This window comes from Pleurodeles waltl, chromosome 8 (genome assembly GCF_031143425.1).
Source record: "Pleurodeles waltl isolate 20211129_DDA chromosome 8, aPleWal1.hap1.20221129, whole genome shotgun sequence".
Classification (NCBI taxonomy): Eukaryota; Metazoa; Chordata; class Amphibia; order Caudata; family Salamandridae; genus Pleurodeles; species Pleurodeles waltl.
Genome location: NC_090447.1, coordinates 523,834,733 through 523,859,967, shown reverse-complemented (window position 1 = coordinate 523,859,967; position 25,235 = coordinate 523,834,733). Strand labels below are relative to the sequence as shown.

General features: G+C 43.1%; 1 protein-coding gene across 5 annotated transcripts in view; it reads left to right on the top strand.

Moving 5' to 3' along the window:
* REPS2 (RALBP1 associated Eps domain containing 2) overlaps positions 1-25,235 on the top strand; it is a 636,764-nt gene that overhangs the window by 330,512 nt on the left and 281,017 nt on the right. For all 5 annotated transcript variants that reach the window (XM_069204533.1, XM_069204534.1, XM_069204532.1 and 2 more), the window contains exon 6: positions 18,435-18,573. In XM_069204533.1, coding sequence (XP_069060634.1) covers positions 18,435-18,573 — 139 coding nt within the window. The remainder of the gene's footprint in view (positions 1-18,434; positions 18,574-25,235) is intronic.

Here is a 25,235-nt window from a genome sequence, read left to right as displayed (position 1 = left end):
AGCTATACCTCACTGATGAAACCTAAGTAGGTCAAAACTTGTCTGGAGATTCTTGTGGTCCCCTCTGGAGAGGGGCATGTCTGGCAGTTCAGGATGTACAGTTCCCATGAAGAGCAGGGTCGGTGCTGATTTGCATAAGGCAGGCCTTTGCTTAGAGTGACAGTGCAGGTGAAAATTCAGTCAACTGGAATGTGGCCTGACTGATTGCCAGTGGCTGAGATTAATTTAAACATTCCATTCATTAACTTGTTGTTGCAGTTTATGCCCTAAGTGAGATGGGTATGCCCAGATGTGGGTCCTGTGTTCACTTGCCACAGGACTGAAACTGTACCTTACTGATGAGACCTAAGTAGGTTGAAACTGGTCTGGAGACACTTGTGGTCTCTACTGGAGTGGGCCTGGCTTGGCAGTTCTAGACAGACTCTTCTCATGAGAAGCAGAGTTGGTACTGATTTGCGTAATGCAGACCTTTGCCTAGAGTGCCATGGTGGGTGAAAAACAATGAATGGAATAAGGCTCGGGTGATTGCCAGTGATTGAAATCAATTAAAGCATTCCATCCATCACCTTGTTGCAGTTTACTCCCTAATTGCTGCAGGGCTCACTGTGCCATAGGGCCAGGGCTGTGCAACCGGTGTGGCCGCACTGGACACTGACCTGGAGTGGGGGCACTGACCTCAGAGGTGGGGGCTCTGTGTTTAGCAATAGCTTACGATTTAAAAGCACCTGACCTCCTTGTGCGTCTAGCTTTCAGGCAGTAATAAAAATGCCAAGATACTTCTTGTGACTAATGTTCCTGCTGGAGAGAGAGATCTGAGTTTTGTCTAGTGGCATTTTTTACTTGCAGTAAAGTAGTGCAGAATGTTACTATGCCTGCTGCAAAGAACAGATCTGTATTTCATGTTGATAGCTGAGTAAATTAGTAAAGCCAGTCTTTATCAGCTTTTAAAAAAAAAAAAAATGTATGTGAGAGAGGTGCTATGGAGAGATGAGGGTCACTTTTGCTGGGTGGTATTGAGGGAGTACAAGGATGAGGTCATGAAGAAATGCCAAAAAAGATTGTTGTACCAAGCACCACCTGCGCTAAAGCCGGCCCTGCATATGAATCAAGCTATACCTCACTGGTGAGGCCTAGGTAGGTTGAAACCGGTCTGAAGTTGCTTGAGATCTCCTCTGGAAACTATTGACATGAATTAAAGGCTTGGTACTGATTTGCATACAGTGAGGCTTTGTCTAGAGTGGCACGGTGGGAAAAAAAACAATAGACTGGAATGCAGCCTGAATGATTGCCAGTGGTTGAGATTCATTGAAGCACTCCATCCATCATCTTGTTATTGCAGTTTACGCACTATGTGCGTTTGATATGCCAGATGAGAGTCCCACACTTACTTTGCCATGAAACTCAAGCTATACTTCGCTGATGTGACCCAAGTAGGTCAAAACCAGTCTGAGTTTCTTGTGGTCTCCTCTGAAGCGGGGCGGGGGCACGACTTGCAGTTCAGGACAGATTGTTCCAATGAAGACCAGAGTTGGTGTTGATTTGCATAAGGTGGCTTAGAGTGACACTGCAGGTGAAAAATGATGGACTGGAATGTGGCCCCAGCTGATTGCCAGTGACTGAGATTATTTCAAGCATTTCATCCACCACCTTGTTGTTGCTGCAGTTGATGCCCTAAGTGTGATGGGTGAGGGGTATGACCAGAAGTGGGTCCTGTGCTCACTGTGCCATGGGACTCAAGTCATTCCTCACTACTGAGACCTAAATAGGTCAAAACAAGTCTGGGTTGCTTACCTTACCCTCAGGAGCAGGACTCACTTGGCAGTTTGGGATGGACTGTTCCCATGAGGAGCACGGTCGGTACTGATTTCCATAAGGTGGCCTATGTCTAGTGTGGCAAGGTGGGTGAAAAGCAATGGACTGGAATGCGGCCCGAGCGATTACCAGTGGCTGGAAGCAATTCAAGCATTTGATCCATCACCTTGTTGCTGAACTAAGCAGTGAAGGTAGCATACACATATAAAAGCAGCTGTCTTGTAGCCAGAAGGTATGTGTTTGAAGTCTGCTGGCAACCTCTCATGCACTGCTTAGTTTTAATTAAAAAGTTTACTGCCAGAGTGAGACTGACATGTCAGGGCTATTGAACTGTTTAGGACATGGATGGTTGTAGGAAAGGGCATGTGATAATTGTTGGAAGTTATCATATCTCTTTTCCTCAGAGGATTTCTATGAATTTAAAGATTTTGGAGTTAGACAGTAACTAGGGTGAAGTGTGAATATCCTGAATTTCTCAGTGATATTTCGGTCCGGCATGTTACCAGGGCAGGATACCTGCTTCTTGTCTTTAACTTAACGCTCTTGTTTGCAGGATGCCTCGCTATTTGGGCCAATGGGCAAGAACCTGGAGAGGGTTTTATTTTGTGTATCCCAAAAGTGTTTAAGGGGATGACCCTTCCTTGCTACACATAAGGAAGAGTCATAGTAAGAGGCCTCTGTATGAGTGGCCTTTTATTTTTGATTTGGGCAGATTAAGAATTTTCAGATGAATCTAGTTGGAATATTTGACCCGGGAAACAGCCCAGTAAATGTAAAAAACATTCAGAATAAAACGTGGCATTCCAACTTACTACTTCCCCTTTCAGATACATTCCCATCATCCTTTCCCTACTCTAAACTCTACTAAACGTACAAACAATCAAGAGTTCAAACCTAACACAATTAATGCAAAAAACAATTATTACTAATCTAACTATTTAACTGTATCCTTGGGTTCCGGAGTAGTGTGCTGTGCATCGTCATGGGTAGTAAGCGCCATATAAATGTCATTTACAACTACAACTGCATCCTGCATGGCCATTCAGGACTTGAAATTTGTAATGACTCAATAATGGTGTGGCAATACCATTGGTATGATAATACTGGGCATGGTATTACTGCACCTTAATTACTAGACTACTTGACCCACGGCTGGCATAAACTGGCAGACGCAGTTAGGGTCTCTGAGTGTATTTTGTGTAAATTAAATTGACTCAGGGGAACCGGAAGTCCTTTTCTTTTCTCAATTTGCAAATGTGTTCATAGCTTCTAAGGTGTGTATGTACAGCAGGTGGTTACATTTACAAATAAAAACATTGATGAAGAGAAATTGATAATAAATGTATGTGTTTGGTACATCCTAGACCCTAAGAATGGCAGACAGTTGTACCATGATAGCAGTCCGGCTTCCTTTTACAAAGTGGTTGATATTCAAAACTCTTTGCTTGGTGGCACCAGCCCCCTTAGGACTGTCTTTCCAACCATCTTTAACCATATGACTCTGCAGTGTATACACTCTGAGGTTCACCTCTTTTTCTCAGTTCCTTATTTCAGGTGATCTCGCTGCAGAAGGAAAGTCTGTTCCATCCTGTCACTCAGCCACTGGAATGTGTTTCTCCCTTTGTTTGTCTCAACTCTCCACTCACAGGTTGTTCCAGAAGGCCAGTAAAATGTATTTTTTCTGGTAGGCCACACTCTTGGATTTGACTAGTAGGATGGTTGTTCTTCTTTGCCACTAACTGGCTTTTCAGTCCACGCATACCGTCAAATTCCTACAAATCATACAAGTTGAAACTAATTTAATAACTTATTTCTTGGCGTTCCCGTTTTCCCCAGGCCAGAAGGTTACAGCGATCTTGAAAAACGCCTGTTTCGTTTAAAGAGGGCACAAACGTTTGGGATACTTTCTTCACTTTATTTTGTTTCTTCATATTCATAATATTCTCAGGGGTGTAGTTTCATGTGGGGTGTTTGTGGCATTACACCCCCTAAAAATGTATTCAGTAATACATTTTGGGTACCAGTGCTTCAGTCGGGCACAGTGAGGTGACTGTCGTATTTCACGTATTTTACTTCTCTATCCTCTCTCTTTTCTCTGCTTTAAAACTTGTTTAGTTTCTTAACAATTAGCATTCCTAACTTTTCACTACCTCTTAAGCCCGCTTCGTGTCCTGCTTCTTATATAATATATTTTTAAAAAGCTATTCCAGCGTGATTGTTGGGCAATCTGAAGTGTACATCCCTTCAATCGTGCTGACCAAACTACGCCCCCGAATGTTCTTTCTACATACACTTCTCCATTTGTGCTACAGATGTTTTATGTATATGTTCTTTCTCTTCTTCCAATGTCAAAATTCAATTTATACTCCAAAAGAAAATAATGCATAATTATCTTATATACCAAGAATGAATACATCTACCAAAGAATTACTGATAATAAAAACAAAAAAAAGCCCTTTTCCGTTGTTACTTAAATAATATGACATATTTTCAGCAAGTACCATTGACGCTGACCTCCATGGTGACAATATCAAGGAGTTTGGGGTTTTTCTAAGAAGAATTTACGAAATAAGCGTGTGAAAGTGAACATTTGGAGATATTTAAGACCTAATAAACTACAAACTATTGCTATGAGCTACATAACCAGTTATTAATATGCATTTTGAAGAATTAGCAAACTTAGCAACAGGTAGCTAGAACATAGTGGCAGACATGCCTTTGACACTGTCTGCCACCATACACTCCGCACACGCCTCCACAACACAGGGATTCGACACAAAGCCCTAGCCTGGCTCACTTCCTTCCTCATTGATAGAACCCAAAAAGTCTGCCTCCCTCCCTTCCACTCCACAGCCACCAACATTATCTGTGGAGTGACCCGACTCGCCAACATCCTCGGACCACAAGGAATCACCATCATATCCTACGCAGACGACACCCAATTCATCATCTCCCTCACCCGTAACCCTACTACCGCCAAAACCAACCTCCATGCTGCACTCCTTGACACCGCCACATGGATGACAGCAAACCACCTCAAGCTCAACTCCAACAAAACCGAATTAGTCATTTTCGGCCCCAACAAAACCATATGGGACGACTCCTGGTAGCCCACCACCCTAGGCCCCGCACCTACCCCCCAAACCACGCATGCAACCTCGGGCATCATCCTGGACCCCTCCCTCTCCATGACCCAGCAAATCAACGCCGTCACCTCCTCCTGTTTCAACACACTCTGCATGCTGCGAAAAACCTTCAAATGGATTCCCATAGAGACCAGAAAGACCGTCACCCACGCACTCATCAGCAGCAGGCTAGACTACGGAAACGCCCTCTACGCCGGCACCACACTCAAACTCAAACACAAACTCCAGAGAATCCAGAACACTGCCGCCCGCCTCATCCTGGACCTCCCTCGCCATGAACACATCTCGTCACACCTCAAATCCCTTCACTGGCTCCCCATCGACAAGAGGATCACCTTCAAAATCCTCATCCACACACACAAATCCCTCCACAACACCGGCCCAACCTACCTCAGCGAAAGAGTGAACTTCCACACTCCCAATCACCACCTCCAATCCGCCGAACTCGCACTCGCCACAGTCCCCCGCATCCAACGCGACACCTCAGGAGGCAGATCCTTCTCCTACCTCGCCCCCAAGGCCTGGAACTCCCTCCCCACCAACCTCCGCAAGACCCAGGACCTCCTGCTCTTCAGAAAGAACCTCAAGACATGGCTGTTCGAACAGTGACCCCCCCCCCCCCCCTCCCCAAGCGCCTTGAAACCCTCACAGGTGATTAGCGCGCTCTATACATTTTTTTGATTGATTGATTGAACATTGGAATTCATTTATGCCAGAATCAAAAGGATCACAGGAGGCAAGATGCTATTTACAGGAAAAAAGGGGTTTTGTCCTAGTGTTTTCAAGATTTTCAGTTCTAGTGCAGTGATGCCTCTGGGCAGCTCTGCGCTGTGCATATATATTATTTCCCTTTCATTCGTTCATTCATTCAGGAGACTTTCGCATGAGGCTGTTGAGCTGTGAGCTTAGGGAAGATAGCTGACCCTTGTATCAAATGGAGTGTATTAAATAAATGCTCTAGTTCAGTGGTTCACAACCTTTTGACTTCTGTGGACCCCCACTTTATCATTACTGGAACCCGGGGACGCCCACTGAATCATTATTGGAGTCCGGGGACCCCCCACTGAGTCATTACTTAAAGCTAGGGACCTAATCTGTTAAGATTATTTAATTTTCAAAGTAGTCACGGACCCCCTGATGAGGCTTCGCGGACCCCCAGTGGTCCCGGGACCACAGGTTGGGAACCACTGCTCTAGTTGATAACATGCAGTGGCCACATCCTCCTATAACAGGAGAGGACTGCATTGAGGGATCATAGGTCAACGCAGAAAGAAAACATGAAATCTACTTGCTGTGAGTGATACATGATGCCATTCTTGAACTTGTCACCAGTGGTTTAATACAAAATGACACCCACTGCATGATTTTGATGCAGGCGCAACCGAGTCTCCTCAGGGCCGTAGCTTGGTCAGTTGGATTGGTGGGGTGTGAGCTTCAGATTGTCCAGCAATCAGGCTGGCACATAATATTAAAATACCTTAAACGACCAGCAGGGTACATGAGAGGGCCTTAAGGGGCAGCGTAAAGGTAGAGGAATGTGGATTGGTAACAGTACTAAGTGACAGAAAGCACAATATTTTGTGAACTAGCCAACACTTTTTAAGTCTTTCCAAACATTGAGAGGGATAGAATGTGCGTGTGTTTTTGTCTGTGCGTGTAAAACGTCCTAGTGAAATCCAACACATACCACATCATACCCGACATAAAGCACCTGTACCCAACTATTTATCACAAAATACATTTATTACATTTATTAGGGGGTCTAGCACCCCAAGCACCCCCCTGAAGATACACCCCTGAGTTTCCTATATCATAGAGGTATTCACTGGCTTTCAGCTGAATCGGGCGCCCCATTGAAGGGTTGTGACCCCTGTGCTCTGCAGGGGCCTGCATTACACCCCTGCTTGGCACACAGCTTATTCCGTGTGATATTTAACAGCGCTCATATCCTCAACTTCATGAGGCCTGTGGCATTTTGGAGTTTTTAAATTAGTACTCCTGTGTTAAGTACTCTTTTACGAACTCTTACACACCTTTGTGAATTAGCACCAAAACATCTAAAATGGAATAGTCATGTACAAGCAGTAGAACTAGAGGGGCTGCCCCCTCTTTGCATTTTTGCTAGCTGAGAGTTGCAGGCTTCAAGGCCAATTCACGAAGGCATGCACTCCAATATGGCTTCTCCTCCTACTAATACTTACTTTCAGTTTGAGGTTAAACACGTTTGCTCAGACGGAGATGGTGTGTGAATTCTCCAGTATTTGTGAATAAATTACTTCTGTCTTTTCTTGAAGTTTCCCACAAAAAGCAGGAAAACGCACTCTCATAGCCCTGTGAGGAAAACAAGAGGTTCAAGCGGTGACGTCGTCGTTTTCCTCTCTCTGCTGTGTTAGTCCTGGCAAGACTTTTACTTCGTTTGGTCCATTATTTTTCAAAACAGGGCCATTACAATGGGGAAGTTCTCGATGCAGTTCTTGTTTTGTTGTCGACCTCGACAAGACGTCCTACACGTCCTACAATTTTTAATTGTCTTTCAAGCCCGCCATATTGTGCTAGATCAGCTGCTTTGTACCGTGGGAATCATTTCTTTGTTTCCGTTACATGGAACGCTATTTTTCTTTCGATTGGTGCCAGCAGTCAAAAAAGCAGAAACTTGAATCCTGAGATCACAGTGTTCTTTGTGACCTGGTTTGTTTCACATTGTAATATTGCCCCTAGTCTTGATGCATTGAGTGTCACAGAAATGCTCGTGATCAGAAGAATCATATTACACTCTCATTTGTTCTACCTGTTTTATACATGCTTTTCATGCTAGTTTCTTTTGCAAACCGTTATGGAACAACAGTAATCCGAACATTTTGTGGTCAGCTGGTATAAGCTGATTTCCTGTAAAAAAAAAAACGGTACAGTTTTATAAATCTCATAGCTGCCAAGTTTTCAGATTGCTCATGAGTGACATTTCTATGGCTCCGGTTTGCGTATGAGTGACATTCTACTGTCAAATGTGTAACACTTCGAGTGACACTTTCTCACGAGTATAGGAAAGCGATGACCAGTGTTAGAAATCGGGTCTTTGGTTGACAGTCAGGTTACCCCCTGTTCAACCAAGGACCCTCACTCTAGTCAGGGTAAAAGAGAATCACCCTCAGCTAACCCCTGATTACCCCTTTGGTAGCTTGGCAGAGCAGTGGGCTTAACTTCAGAGTGCTAGGTGTAAAGTATTTGTACCAACATACACAGTAACTTAATGAAAACACTACAAAATGACACAACACAGGTTTAGAAAAATAGAAGATATTTATCTAAACACAACAAGACCAAAACGACAAAAATCCACAATACACAAATTAAGTTATCAATTAAAAAGCAGAAAGAGTCTTTATGTAGTTTAAAACACACACGAACACTGTTAGCGTAAAAATGTACCTTGGGTGCATCAAAAATAACCCTGCATGGGCAGTGTGTGTCAAAAAGGCCATGCAATGCGTCGATTTCACTCAGGAGCGAGACCTTGCGTCGTTTCTCCTTTTGTCGGGTCGGTGCGCATCGTTTCTTCTCTCCGCAGGAGAGCGATGCATCGATCCGGTCAGCACTCTCGGGTCCAGGCAGGCCTTGCGTTGTTTTTACATGCCCAGCGGTGTTTGCGTCGGAAATCCAGCCATACGATGATCCGAAAACCACGCCTCCGTCAGCGATGCTGCGCGTTGTTTCTCCAGCTCCTTGTGTCGATTCTTCGGTCACGTTTCCGGCGAGCGGTGATTTTCAGCCACGGAGCCGGCGGTGTGTCGTTTTTTCAGCCGCAGATCGGAGTCGTGTTGATCTTTTCCCCGCACGGCACTCTGTGCATGAATTTCCTCCTCGTAGGCTGCCACCTTCTCCTTTCAGGGTCCCAAGAACTGGATGGGCACCACAGGGCAGAGTAGGAGTCTCTCCACAGACTCCAGGTGCTGGCAGAGAGAAGTCTTTGCTGTCCCTGAGACTTCAAACAACAGGAGGCAAGCTCTAAATCAAGCCTTTGGAGATGTCTTCTCAAGATGGAAGGCACACAAAGTCCAGTCTTTGCCCTCTTGCTGTGGCAGAATCAGCAACTGCAGGATAACTCCACAAAGCACAGTCACAAGCAGGGCAGCTCTCCAGCTCTTCTCCAGGCAGAGACTCCTCTTGGTTTCCAGAAGTGTTCTCAAGTCTGTGGTTTTGGGTGCCCTTCTTATACCCAATTTCTCCTTTGAAGTAGGCTTACTTCAAAGCAAAGTCTCTCTTGAATGTGAAATCCTGCCTTTCCCAGGCCAGGCCCCAGACAATCACCAGGGGGTCAGAGACGGCATTGTGTGAGGGCAGGCACAGCCCTTTCAGGTGTAAGTGACCACTCCTCCTCTCCCTCCTAGCACAGATGGCTCATCAGGATATGCAGATTACACCCCAGCTCCCTTTGTGTCACTGTCTAGTGTGAGGTGCAACCAGCCCAACTGTCAAAATGACCCAGACAGGGAATCCACAAACAGGCAGAGTCACAGAAATGGTATAAGCAAGAAAATGCTCACTTTCTAAAAGTGGCATTTTCAAACACACAATCTTAAAATCAACTTTACTAAAAGATGTATTTTTAAATTGTGAGCTCAGACACCCCAATTTCCACATTTCCATCCGCTCCCAAAGGGAATCTACACTTTAATCAGATTTAAACGTAGCCCCCATGTTAACCTATGAGAGGGACAGGCCTTGCAACAGTGAAAAACAAAGTTAGCAATATTTCACTGTTAGGACATATAAAACACATTACTATATGTCCTCCCTTAACCATACACTGCACCCTGCCATTGGGGCTACATAGGGCCTACCTTAGGGGTGTCTGACATGTAAGAAAAGGGAAGGGTTAGGCCTGGCAAGTGGGTACACTTGCCAAGTCGAATTTACAGTTAAAAACTACACACACAGACACTGCAGTGGCAGGTCTGAGAAATGATTACGGAGCTACTTATGTGGGTGGCACAACCAGTGCTGCAGGCCCACTAGTAACATTTGATTTACAGGCCCTGGCACCTCTAGTGCACTGTACTAGGGACTTAGTAATAAATCAAATATGCCAATCATGGATAAACCAATTACATACAATTTACACAGAGAGCATATGCACTTTAGCACTGGTTAGCAGTGGTAAAATGCTCAGAGTTCGAAAGCCAACAGCAACAGGTCAGAAAAAGTAGGAGGCAGGAGGCAAAAAGATTGGGGATGACCCTGCATAAGCAAAAAAAGTCCAACAACCAGTTTTTGAGTGTCAGTGAGTTTTCCATAACTGTATCCAGGCATATTCCACAACAATGAACATATGCCAAAACAAGCCGAAAATATTGGCATTGCCAAAGCTTGTTAATAGTATCAGATCTTTACATATTGATGTTGTTATGAATACATAAAACAGAAAGTGTTTCAATCCTGAGAATATTAGACTACATATTGAATATTACTAGGTCTGTGGAAGGGGTAGTGGTTTTTGGAGTGCTTCAGTCACTCCAGCTCTACCCTTTACAACCCTTTCATCTGAAGTCACTCACTCTGACACTTTTCTACTGAAATCTTAAAATCCTCCATCTGCCTATCTCACACTTCATCTCCTTCCTCTTCACTTCTGTCTTTCATTCTCTCTTTCTGTATGTACTTTCTTGCATCGCCCCTTCACCGTGCGGTCTCTCACACATGCACACACAAGCTCTCTCTGTCTCTCTTTCTCTCATCCGTCTTTCTCCACACCTGTAAATACACCAATTCCTTTCCCTGAGGTTGGTGCTGTCAGTATTTTAGTGGTTCACCTCAGTCACACAAAAAGCTAATTCCATGTGGTACCTGTGTGACAGTTTCTCCTTGTGAGCTGCAGAGAATCTGCAGTTTGGCTGAACTTGTAGTTAGACAACTTTATGACCCAGCGACAGGTAATGTGAGAAACTATCACTGACTTCAGTGAAAGGACAATAAACAATTTAGCCTGGCCCAGGCTTGTTTCAGTAGTAGTGAAACACTTCTCTTATACTAAGGTTTGGACCAGCACAGCAAGCGCACTGGCTCATGAACCATCTAATGCCACAGAGCTAGGTGTGCATAGAGGAGCTAAAATTGTGCATGACATTAGCATTTTTGTACATTGATTCAATACCAGTAGTAAAATGTGTTAAAGTAACCCCTGATGCGTGGTACTTGGCAGGGCTGCAAATTATGAGGCTAGGACTAATTAATAGATTGCTACCTCGTGATAGCCTCTCAAAGCTCATTTTACTGATGAAATGTAAATGTATCGATTCTCGGTGCTTGATTTGTAAAAAAAAAAAAAAAATAATAATAAATAAAACAAAAATAAGTGTCAATTCCCTATAAACTCCATAGAGCCTGGTGCTGCCCAATGTTGAATAGCCACCTGCCTCTGATTCCTCCTCCTGCTTCTTTTTTCCCTCACCCTTTACTATCTGTCTCTTTAGCTCTCCCTTGCAGATTCTTTTTCATCCCTGCTTTCTCCAACACTTTTTTTCAGCTTCTTCTTCTCTCTTTCTTTTCTCGATTTCACTCTCTTGCTCAGGGCCCAAAAATTAGGGCCAGTGCCCGCCACCTCCATCAATTGTACCACTGTGGATTCTTGGTCTCCATACTGTTTTGAAATGAGTCATTGATTTCTCTGTCCGGGCTATGGAGTCCTTCCCACCACTTTCCAAAAATCTTTTAGTTTCTTCTAACTGCTAGATGTTTCCCCACCATTTTTTTAATACAGCCCAACCACTGTCAGTGTATGGACTTGGGTTAGCATGTGTCTCAGTGTGTTTAAATCAACTCAAGGGTTGCACTGTTAAGACCTTAGTCATCAAGGAGCCAAACATTAGGTTTAAAACAAATTCACTTTACTGAATTTCCCACGTGAGCCATCTGTTTGTCTTGCTTTTTCCACCCCATATCACCACAGGAATCCTTCTCATTTTCACAGGCTCCTATAAGATGTTCAGAAAGTCCCGGCCCTGAGTGCCATAGATGTTGGACTTTACACCTAGAAGCTATTGCTGTGTTGCCTAGGATTGAGAGGTATTTATTTCATATTAAACCTCTGTCCCGCCTCTTAGCAAGAGTTGCGTGGGCCCTAATGCTTGCAAAAACAATTTGGCCTCGCCTAAGAGTTATTGGGAGTTTAACCACATGAGTCCCAGTGTTGCAGCACCAACGGCAGTAACAATAGCTTTGCACAAGCTGTCATCTCCTGAACCTGTTCATTACCTTCACGTCTCTCTTCCTCATCCCAGTCATAATAAGAGGTGAGTTTTACCTCCATGATTGGAATCTAGAGAAACATGAGATTGCCACCCTCCTTCCAGAGTGTTGCTGTAACAAGTGCAGCCTTCCCAGCATACTCCTGAGTTTTTGCCCTTTCTCAGTGAAACAGGTTTCTGGAATTCATCTCATTGCTGGACTTTGATCTCGACTGCTATCCACATAGTTCATTCCCTACTGGGTTTCGGAGCATCCATGGTTGCCTCATGGGAGAAGCACCGTGAGAGATTTGGAATTGATCCCCGCCTTGAGTTCGATGGTACGGTTAGTGATGTTTATCGGTATTCACTGTTGAACTCCTTTGATACCAACAGGTGGCGAGGCTTCATTTCACCTTCTGCTTGTCGGAAGGGTGGTTTTGTTTAAGTTATCATGCATGATGCGATGCAAAAATGATGTAATCATTAACCTGGGCAGGTGCAAAACTCACTCTTTCTATATTGCCTGAGATGACTGTTTTAAGGAAGGAGCCCTTTCCAGGGAAGGCTGTGTACCTTGCAGAGTTTATTGTTCTGCTGTGGTGTGGTCTTTGTGATACGCTATAGGAAACCACTTGAAGAAGATGAGGGGGCAATGAGAGTCCGACTCCTCATTGTCTCTTTTGCCTTCTCCCTCTTCTCATCACGATCAGAAGGGTGAAGAAGGTGATTCATAAACTGAATCGAAGATCTGTAGTCATTTCAGAGGGTTTGGGATCCTTCCCTAGAATTAAGGGCTGTAAATTCTTTTCGAGCACTCTAGCTTTGAAGGCACAGATTCAGGGGATGATCTGGGGGACCCATAGATGAATGCAATTCTTCTTAATAAGCAAGGCACATCCATTGATTTCTGTCTAGCTGGGAAGCATTCAATTCAGACAAACGAGTAAGGTTGTGTGGTCTGGTTATGCCATTCTCCTGAGGGAAACAGAAGTTGTCATGATCTCACAACCAGCTGAAGAGCCGTGCACTAGAGAAAGCCCTACAAAATGTATTAGACAAGAATGCCATCATGCCAATCCCATAGTAGCAGAAAGGTGAAGGGGTATTTTCGATCATTTTTCTGGTGCCCCAAGCTTCAGGGGTCTTACATCTAGTGACAGCCCACAAGGATGTGAACCAGTGGGTTACACTGTATCCATTCAAGATAGACACTCTGCAACTCATAATTCCCCTAGTAGCTCCATGTATAGCCCTAGATTTGAAGGATGCACACCTACATGTTATGATTGCTCAAAAGTCCTGGTGATATCTCATATTTGCAGTACAAGACCTTCATTTTAAGTTCACAATTTTGCATTAGAACCTCAGTTACTCCTACATAGTTTTCACTGCTCCCACGTTCTCGCTGTTACACCAACAAGGTGCGACTCTTTCCATATCTGGATGATTGGTTGCTTTTGGGTTCATCAGTGGTATCAGTGAAATGTACCTTCCAGAAGAAAGTATCCTGTCTAAGGGTGGATACTTCATCTGACAATATTTAATCTCATGTTAACTCAGGACAGAATCTTTACAAGAGCAAGATCAGAACTGACTTGTGTAGGTTCTGCCTTCATCTGGGCAGAGTGAAGAAACATAATAAACTACTGGGCAATATCTTATCTGGAGATTCACCTCCAGCAAAGAATTGGCAATTATTCAAGGCCATTTGGCTGCTGGTGTCTTTAATGTTCTGTGGGCCAGATTTCAGATACCCACTCTCCCATCATATTAACAGAATCATTGGGGCCTTATGTCATACCAGTTCAACATCCCTTTCCAAATACAACCTCTTCTTTGCTCCCAATTAGCAAGGTGGTTACATCTTCCACATATTTTTAAAGGAGGACTGCTACAGTCCCTTCTACGAATAGTAGTAACAACATATGCCATTGCTTTGGGTTGATGAGTCACTCTGGGCCTGAACTCTGTCTATCCACGGCAAGTGAGTCTCTTTTGGATAGTTAAATGTCCTCCATTTGGAGAACGTTGGCAGCAGCCTAAAACCTCTCATGACATTCTTGCAACTAATCAAAAACATGATATTCATTTCTAAGTCTCTTGGAGTACCAAGTTGGGTGGTTGGCGGGATGAAATCCTCTGTCTCTGAAGGCATTTTACACTAGGAATCCCAGCAGTACTTGAGCAGAGAGACTAGGTCGGATTTTTTTCCAGGTACCAGGACTTGCCCACCCACCTTTAAGTCTTCAAGGTTATATGAAGGAAGTTCAGGACTTCAGACTTTATTGCCTTCAGGGAGAATACTGTAGTTACTTTATCTGGTTTGTGGAACAGGGGATAAACTCCCTGTCCTCACCTTAGCCACAGGAGATTTTGTTTTCATTTTCTCCAGTTCCGCTTATCCCTGATTGCATTAGTCCCCTTCTGTCCCAGAGGTGTATGGATTCTCTCTCTTGCAGGGCCTGGTGTCCCACTCACATTGGAGGCTGCCATTTCTTCCACTTCTGCTCCATTCTCATAGGGGAATACTGCCCCAGAATCTTGCTGAAATCCTTCCACAGCCCATGGGGTGAGTTGGGGGTCTGGCAAACTACTTGTTTCATGACTTTTAAGAGGTTTCCCATTAAATTGTTCTATGACTCCTCCCTGGGATATGACTTTAGTGCGTTGAACCTTGCAGTCTCATCCCTTTGAACCTCTGTCAGAAGTAGATCTCAAATTTCTAACTATGCACATGGTATTTTTGTTGCAGTGCCCTCAGCGGCATGGGTTTGGGAGCTATCTGCCTTTCTGTAGAGCATTTGTTTTAGGTTGAAGCCAACCAGTTAGCTCAGCTGTCTCATTTGCTAAAAATACCTTCGGGCCATTTGAAAAGCATCCCTGAGAATGCATTCCATCAATTGCTTACCATTAGCTTTGTGGTTCACAACACTGGATCATGAAAAGTCTTGAACCACAATTTGAGAAGTTGGACCAATAGTCTTTTGGTGCCCGGACCTGTGTTTATGGCTGTGTGACCCAGCACCCATCAATTATTGCTTCACAGATTGCTGTTGTTATTTACTTAATGCTCTCCCCTATGTATTTGTGGTTCACCCTAAATCGTGTCTGATTCTTCCCCATCCCCATTATTAGAGTCCCTGGATTGATGGTATCCTGTGTACACTTAATGGCCGATCCCAAAATTTGAATATTCTTTAGAATTGTAGTGGTATTTGTCATCTAATAGAAAATAAGATAGTTTACATTATAGAAACTTCAAGCCAGTTTCCAGTTTCTCTCCAAAGCCCCCCCCCCCCCCTTCCTCCCCCCCACACCCCGTGGACTTCAGTAAAAGCCACAAGCATGATTTTCCATTGTTTTCTTTACAACACATCATGTTTATGTTGCAAAATCCTTAGTGCCTGGCTGAGTTGTAAATCAAGTGGTCATGCGAGTGTTGTTTTTGAAATCCAGTTTGCTTGGCGTGCTGCTATGTCAAAATTCTTCTGGTTTATTTTTTAAGCTTTTACTCGACCAATCAACATTCAAGTTGATTAATATGAGAGTCATCTTCATGTAAGATACTGGAATGATTGTAAGTGCGTATTAATATTCATACAGCACAAACCAAAGTAGTACACAACAGGGCATTGTGAGATGGTTAGAGTGCTGTACTTAGTGCAGTGTGCTAAGAGACCGCAAGTGTATATCAAGTGAGGATCTTACATATTTGGGTTACACGTTTTTTTAACGCAATTGACACTATTACAATTGCATTGCATTTCACTTATCTTAGGAACAAAGAGCTTAACTGATGTACTCACTGTCACCTGATTTCAGGGTCTGGGATTAGGACCCAGATTCCAACCTCTTAAAGCTCGATATGACAGTGAGTCTTAAGCTCTTCACCTTCAGAGAGTGCGCGGCCTTAGCCAATAGGCCAAAGATGGCACTCTCTCTAGGTCCTGTTTTTATGGATAGCACTTCCCGCGAATTTCATTGCGGGAAGACGCTTCACATTTTTCTCTGCTTGTTGTTTACTGGCTAGAATAGGGGTGTTTTGTCTTTTTATTACCACTAATCACGCGTGAGGAAGTTATTTATGATATGGGCATGTGGCAAGAGCTTTTAGCTCTTAACACATGGCCATGGAAAGGAGGTGTTTTCTTGGAAGTCAGCGGAGGGTAAGTTTAGTTCTTTTGAAATGGTTTATTTTTCCGTTGAGATAAGTTTTTGTGCGATAATGCATTCTATACTGAATGTAAACCTGGATATCGCTTGATCCAGTAGAATTTTTTAGAACAGGGAATATGGATTCCAGTATTTTTTCACTAAATGGGTTGCTTATTTTAGGTCTTCCGTTAGCCAAGACTATCTATTTTTTACAAATGTTATATGTACAATATACTTATAGGGAAAAATTCCAGCCCCCTTCAGCCATTGGTCTATTGTTGTGTTATTCACATTTACCTCAAACCACTAATGCATACAGATTGGGGCAAGAAGTCAACCCACTTCAGCCATTGGCTAATTTCACTATGAGTGATGACATTCGGCAATTTCACAAGAAGCAAAGTAGTTTCTTTCAGAGCCAGGGACTGTTATGACTGTGTGTTTTTTAGGCTAAAAATATTTTTGCTTTTAGTCCATGTTTTTGTTTGATTGATGAGGGCCCAGCAGTAAAGCTTTGCACAAATCATGACAAAACTGAACAAGCATTGAGAAAGGCAAATGACTGGCAGCCAAAGCAAGACCTGTTGCCTATGACAGTGCGTGTTTAATCTTTGAGGACTTGGTGGGAACCTGTGTTTGCTACCAGTTATAGCAGATAGAAATTTGTTTAGTTTAAATATTCAGCCTCGCTTTGCTAGAAGAGAGGAAATATACCTAATTGAAACCTGAAAAAGGTCAGATAATTAGGAAAATGAAGCAGTTCTGACCATGGACAACATGCAAATCCTGGTAGTGGCACCAAGTCTGTAGTCTAAAAAGTGGTGGTAATTATGGGCATGTGCGTAATGCTGGTTTGGGAATCAAGATGAAGGTCAAATTAGTGGTATACATATGTGATTATGGGCTTAAACAAGAGGCTTTCCTGTGAGTTCCAGGGCACTATACCCTCAGGAGCTGGAATTCAGGCAAAACTACCCAGCAGGGTGATGTTATGAGCCTCAATTGTGGGCATTCTATTAAAGTATTCTTAGTGGTTGTTGCTATCAACCTTGTAGGCATGCTCTGCCCTAAATGTTTGTCTATAAGCAAAGAAATGCAACCAGAGTGTGTCTTCTGTGGAAGAAGTGAGCACACCATTCTCTAGCACAGGTGCCCCATCATCTTTGTTTCCATGAGAGGAGCCTTGGAGACCAGCAATGCTCAGCAGCCCCAGCAGCAAAAGACCCCCCTACAGGCATACATGGGCAGTAGTCCAACAAATGTTTGTGGAAAATAGCCACCTTAGTGAACCATTGTTAATTTATATGTGTAATATGTTAACCAAAGTGGCTTTTAGCCAGCCCTCTTCATCCATTGGTGTTTTATTGTGCCACTCACATTTTTCTCGATCCCACTACATCGTGCAGCATGCGGTAGTGAGTCAGCATGCTTCAGCCATTGGCTAAATTTACTGTGAGCCACAGTACTCTACCCTCTTACAAGGTGCACATCCACATACAAAGTAGTTCCCTTCAGTGCCAGGACCTACCATGGCAATGTGTGGTTTAAGAACAAACCAATATTTTTTTGCCATTTATTTTAATTGATGAAGGCCGGCAATAAAGGTTTGCAAAAATTACAAAACAAAGCATTGACCAAGCCAAAACTGTACTCTTTGCCAACCAGGACCCTCGCTAGTTCCCTGAATTAAATCGAGAGTTTGGGGTGTGTTGTGGCAGGCATATAATAATCAACAAATTAAATGCCTTTTCTGCTTAGAGTATTCGTCAGACCAGTTACGGTTTCCCATCAATTATTACAGGTCGCCCCTGTCCCCTTACTCATAGTTGACTGAGGCAGTGCTTGCTTGCTTTGATTTTGAAGAACTAAATGCTTCTTTAATAGAATCCTAATCTCTGCTGTCCTGCATTCCTGTGGTTGCTAGTGTTGTTGTTATCCATCTGCTTATAATTGATTGCAGTTGTTTGTCCTTGGGCATCAGGTTACCGCTGTCAGTACACATGCTCAATCACTGTGAAGGTTTAAGGCCTATTTCTGTTAGCCTTTTTAAGCCTCTGTTCTTCGGTTCACCTGATATTCGATTTCCTTGTCTTTGCAGTCATTTTCAGTTGAACGAGAAGTCCAGGATTCCAGCAATAATTATTTCGATGACCCCTGGAGGATAACCGAGGAACAACGAGAGTACTACATCAACCAGTTTAAATCACTCCAGCCAGACCTCCACTCCTTCATTTCAGGTATTGCAGATCATTCATCTAGGAGGGGAGATGTGTTGCTGCTCCGTTTGCGAAGTACAGTTGTACATTTTGGTGCCATGTTATTGACACAAACACTGATGTGAAAGTTGGGGTCAACGCATGTCTTTTACAGATGGGGAAGGGGGCCTGAGACAAATTTAGACCCCCAGCATCACAGACCCCTACAGGATTCGACACTTGGTGAGTTTTTCCATTGTCTACTGATTGGTCCATCCCACGGTTGTTTAGTTGATAGGGATAGGGAATCAAACTTAGTTTAAATAATCCCTTTTTTGTTTTTTCATTTTATAGGGCTGCATTTCATCACCTACCAACCTGTGCTTTTCATAGTCTACTTTATATTGTGCATGCTTTGGTCTGCTCCTTTTTATGGAATAGGCAACAATAGAGGACATATCCTTTGCCTGGCTGATTTCCTAAGTGGAGTCCAAGGTCTAGAGTGCCGCAGAAGCCTTGAGGAGCGGGGAGGTGCTTCAAAAACGAGCACGCTCTCCTGCAGAGCAGGCCAAAAGGTGCCTATCAGAGCCCGTTCAAGGTGGGGCTGAGCAGCCCCTCTAACATCCAGCCCACGGTATTTGACACCAGACTACAGCACAACAATCCCCTCTTTATATACACAACCTTCTGCAATGGGTAAAAGGAAAACAACTCAGGGGGCAACTGCTTAAGACAGTTTCCCTTTTAACTCACTTATACTCTGTCTGGTGCCATGGCCCTGATCAACAGTGACATAGTGAATGCGGAAGAAAGGCTCCCAGCTATTTAATGGGTGGTAAATGAGGCTCGCACTAAACCATCAATTGATATTACGGTGAAATTGGGTGAGGTTTCGGTAGGAATACTTGAAGATGCCCCAAATGTAATACTTATTACCATCTCTGTGTTTTAAATGCTTTTTTAAGCAATATCTCGATCTCTCCCCCACTTGCTGCAAGCTCTCCTCCAGCCAAAAAGAGAAGAGCACAAGTTAGAGCAACCATGCCAAAAACAACTCCACTGCATCAAGAGCTATAGATGAACTCCCATCCTGTTATAAGTGGGTCCATTCCTAGATAATCATGAACAAGGATGAAGACGTTGATAAAGTTATAAGTAGTGTGAACATTGAACTGGGTTGTTTAGCGGACTATGTAAAGTCTGCTCTAGAGGACATTAAAAGCAAAATGGAAGTGCTCAAGACTATGGAATTATTTATGATGGAGCTTTTAAAGAAGAAACACATTTGCACTATTAATCAAAGCATCAATGTGCATAAAGGTGGCCATACCAACTCAATACCATTAGTAGAGCCATCAGGATCGTGGAATAAATGTGAGGTCGTTTCTAGTGGGAGAACGAAGTTAAACAACCTCCAAACTTGTGCCTGCTTTAAAGAGACCAGTGGGAGGAGAGGATTTATCCAAAAGGCAACACAGATTAATTCCACTCAAAGGTTACTCTGTGGACTTAGTAAGATGATTAGGGATGGAATCACACAATGTGAGAAGGGGGTGGAGCCTTGAAGGGGCGGAGCCTAGTGCTAAGAAGCACCTAAGAGGCAATTTTGCCCCCAACTCGGCCCCAAACGCTCTCTATAAAAAAATAACAAAAGCTTGCTGAAGCTTTTGCTGATGTCCTGGGAGGTTTTCACATTCATTGATGAACATCTGAGGATGAAAGCCTCTGAAAACGAGCTGAAAACCACTGTTGATAGTGGTTTTAAGCGTGTTTTCCCTGCCACAGTGTGATATCGGCTCCTCACTGGGTGACTGTGTGATGGGAGTCGATATCGTGTGTCACACGGTGTCCCCATGTGAGTTGGTCAGTCTGTACATGGTAATCTTGAAGAGCATTCTTTGATCAAACCCTACTTTACCGGAGACTTGGTGAGAGCAAAATAAGAGTTAGTAATGCCCGTCATATATACATTGAAATTTTAACGATAAGGAGAGTAAACTGGGTTGGCAGGCATAGGAAAAAAGTGAGAACTATTACACTGTTATTGACTTTGATTGCCCTTTTTGTTAAATGTTTACTATTAGATTGTCCACTACTGAAGCACTCGACAAATGCTTGGGAGGAAAAATTAAAGTTCCCCCTTTGGGCTCTTTTTATAAGCTGGAGCAATATACTGTGAATAGGGAGAATTACTACAACAAGGGAAGGATAAGGCTCATGGAACAAAATATAGCGTTGCTATATTTAACAGGTTTGCTCCCCTTGAGGTCCCAAAAGAAACTGATTGACTTCCTGTGTGTTAACAAAAATACCTTTTGCCCTTCACAGCTGCCGAGAATAATATTTGTATGGAAAAAAAAAGCATTGACAACTCTTGTTCGGCCCCTCGCGTATCCATTACTGAATCCCTGGTAAATACCATCATTACAGTAACTTCATGGGACGTTGTAGGATTGGCTAATAAAAAGAATTCTACAGATTGGCAGAATTATATTGCAGCAAGACATACACATGCATACAGGAAACGGGGGCAGTATATACATTTGTCGTAAGGTCTCTGTTACTTTGACTTCAATATTATTTGCAGCTGCAGTTAAGAAGACATGCACAGCTTCTCCACATCATAAATATGTCTCAATGCCTGTAGAGGGTTTGTGCTATGAAGATAGATTTGGATTTATTTCTCCAGTCTGGGGTGAAAAACAACTTTTTAATGTAGTCCAGGGACTTTAATAACTCCAGATGCCCACTTCCTCCTAAAGAGGTGTGTGGATTAGTTGGATCGCAGGACGAGGGACAGGATCACTATCAAAATGTCATATGGCAAAGCTATGAATAAAATCATGGTTAAATATAATCTGACAATGGCGAATGCTGGTTGTAATTGTACCCCAGACCCACTACCCACATTTATTGGGATGGGTGCTGTGACCACCATTGACAAATCAACAAATCCATTAGTTACGCCTTTAGACTTTACGGTGGGGACAAATTGCTCGAGCGACTGTAACCTATTGATGCTAACCCTCCAAATGCAAACACGACAAGACACTGAGGTAATTAGAGCCAAGAATGTTGAGGTCTAAAGACCAGATGGGTTCATTAAAATGAACTTGAGTAGCCCTATGATGAAGCATGCCACCAAATGGTGTGGGAGGGTATTTGCTCCTGTCTCTCTGAGATGTCTGTTGATCTGTGGACACACACCTCTCTGAATTGGCGATGAGTGATCTCCTTTTTTATCTCGGAACTGTGTACCTTGTGTATATTTTTGGTGATCCACATGAACCTGTTACCAGTCTTTTGCCGAGGGGGGGCGAGTTGCACGTTGTGTGCACACTATAAGATGAAGGGCTTCGTCTTGGGAGATATAGGATAAATAAAAGCCATAGAGGCTTTCACTCGAAATGGTGTCCTTGATTACTATATGTATGGAGTCTGTCACCGTAACTTTATTTTGATCATTGTCTGAGGTTATGCATCTCACTTCATAGCACCGTTTGTATGTTTACTGTTCACACTGAGCAACATTTTTTATTATATTAGAATTGTCAATTGTCTTAAAATAATTGTTTGCATACATATGTCATCTTTTTAAAAATTGCAGTTTATTTACATTGACTTGTTTTCTTTACATTTCTGATTTGCCTTTCTAACATTTATTGTTGTTTGGTATGATAAATTAACCATATAATTGAACTTTGAACTTTTTTATCATGGAACATTGATGAACATTGTTGTTTGCAAATGTATGTGGGCATACGACATGACGCTGAACAGCTGTAGCATTACGACACGTGCATGCATGCACCATGATGCACTTTCAAACATCACACTTTTTCGTTAAGGAAGTCCTTCTGACATTTCCACTGCTTATTACTTTTAGTAACCGGTACACTAGTGCGCAGTCTTTTTACCTTGGGCAAGGCATTTAGTCCACCCCCTCCCGCTAGAGACTCCCCCCACTTATGCAAAATTACAAGGAAATTATGTATGACTTCTGGTTAGATCAAGCCTGGAGAGGCAGGGACAGTCAAACGCCGTGGCTCAGGTGGAGCTCTTTCAGAAAATTTAACAGATTTATTAAAAACTAAAAAAATGTATTCAAATTTTATTTTTTCATTTTTGCCCTTTTCCTTGCATTGACTGAACATTTCGCAGTTTATCGTGTCGAGAGACAGGCCCTTGTCACAAGTGCCGCTGGACACGTGTTCTTTTGACGTGTAATTGTACATTTCTGCCAAGAGCTTATCAACTCAGAGGGGAAGCACTTTCCACGAGAGCTCTGCTTCAGGAGTCGAGGGCTTCCTAACATGATAAGCCGTCTCTCCTCAGCAGCAAATGAGAAACCTGCTGCCATTAATGGCAGGCCTCTGCGGAAAAGCATCTTACAGAAGTACTCCCCAAAGTGAAATGGATTAGTTACATCGATTTCACGCCCCAAAGATTATTGTGCACAGGAATGTAGCCTCTGTCCGAACTTCATCACTTCGATGCACGCACTTCTAGGTGTTTATTCCAAGAGCTGCATTAGCACAACTGCTGAACGTGTATGTCTGATGTGTATTAAATGGGTATACAGTGGTGATTTCATACCAATAGAGAAGAAGCCCTTGACTTCATAAAAGAAATGGAGGCGAACATTAACGCTTAAGTTCTTTCATTACTCATCAGCAAAAACACACAACAAAATAATTACATGTGAGGCGCCCGTGTTCTGAAATGTGTCAGTGCTGTCTGGAAGATGAATTTGCAGCTGAAGGCTGCAGCCTTCCTTTCCCTCTGGGGACTCTGGAAACTCTCCAGACCTCACCAGTGACAAATCTCCACCATCAACATGTCTTGCACAATTAGAATTTGACCCAGGACGAGAGAGGGAAAGAAAATGGAAGCTAAAGATAGGAAAACAGTGACAACGTGAGAAAGCAGGAGTGGAAAAGAAGCTGTAGGAGTGAGGTAAAGAGACAGGAAGAATACTAGAAGATAGGTGGCATCAAGATTAAGCAGACTTATTATTCGGTAACCCTGACATTAGGCAGTTTCACCAAGGGGTCCTAAGAAAATCTTGTATTTTGAGAAGGAAGTTTTTTTCAGAAGAAACACTCCTCTTGAAGCAGAGACACCGCCATAGAAGCTCAGCTTAGCAATTCAAGTTTGGTGTGGGTTAAGAAAAGGATATTCTCTAAATGTATGTTTATTTTTGTTATTCTGATACCTTTGATGTAAGGCATGTTGACATAGGTTTTGGATGTTTGGTGGGACACCGCTGATGTAGTGGGAGCCAGGCAGATCTCCACGTCTACTGCCCATGGGAACGGAAGAAACATTGTATGTGTGGTATTAGAATGGAGTGTCAGCTGTGCCCCTTTTAAATGTAAATCAGTCCACCGAAAAGAGCTTCTCAATGGATGTTCCTACCAGAGTACAAAAACATTCAATTGGTGCAAGTTTGTGATGAGATGGGATATTTAGCCTCTTTCTTGTCTCGAAGAGGATGCTGAAAAGCTAGGGGTCTGATGTATAAGCCATTTTGCTGTCACGGGGTTTGCGACCTCAAACTGTTGTTTTTTCTGTGTACTAAACTAATCCCTGAGGCGCAAATAGGTTTGTCGACCATTTCTCAATTGTAGTTAGGAAGGGATATTCCCTCCTTATTGTGATTCCGAATAGCATGTATCAGTAGTTTGCAACAGATATTACAGTTGCAGACCATCGAAAATGTACTGACGCTTCGTAGGAGGCTATTATAGATGTGCAAACTGGAACCTGTTCCTGTTGGACATCTTCTGCTTTTGGGCTTATGTTCGGTGTGCTCAATGGGATCAGGCAATGGTCAAATGTACCACTGCCTGCAACCCACGTTTTCCTATATCGAAAATATTTTATTATTTTAGTTAAAACAGCACCTGTTCCTTTTGGTAAAATAGGCTGTTCTAAAGAAAAATAAAATGTTATAATACAAACGCAGATATGGTGGTGTTCTTCCTTGCAGGCCACCATCTCATTGTTTGTAGGCAATAACAGGGGTCACAAAGAGTGACCTACCTAATTAGTATTCACTAGGGTCATTTTGAGACCCCTGGTGACTAAACAATTCAAGATGCTACCTACTACTACATAGGTCACATCATGAAATTAAAGACTGGTTAGAAAACAATGGTGTGCCATTTACAACCACTTTTTGTGACCCAACTTTTTGTAAATATGTCCATATATACGGTTTGGGCACTTTTTGCGATCATTGAAGTAGTAGAGAGCACCTACCAGGATCTAAACTGACATTGCATGTTTCCTTGTTCACTAGGATGTATTGATAGTTATATTTTTGTGCTTTATGCACCATGGGCTGTGTCTCTTTGTTAGACTCATTTTGGAGGGGCCGCAGGGTAGAGAGGGGCTACTGAGCCCAAACCATGGTGGTTGAGGTTATTTTCACTGTGTCCTGTGGTCCATCCTAACATGAATCTAAAAACTGGTCCAAGTACAACCTTTTACGCACTTGCAACTCAGGGTAGGGAGCGTGAGCAGTCACATGCTTCTCAGGGAGGTAATGTGGGAGTCAGAAGCTTAAAACTTACCAATCAGCCATCAGACACAAAATATTCAAATATCCAGCCCTGTTCTTAGCTTTGTAGAAAGGAAAACACATTTTAATCTAAGAGCAGTACTAATAGTACACAGTTCAGTCCTAGATACCTAGAGGT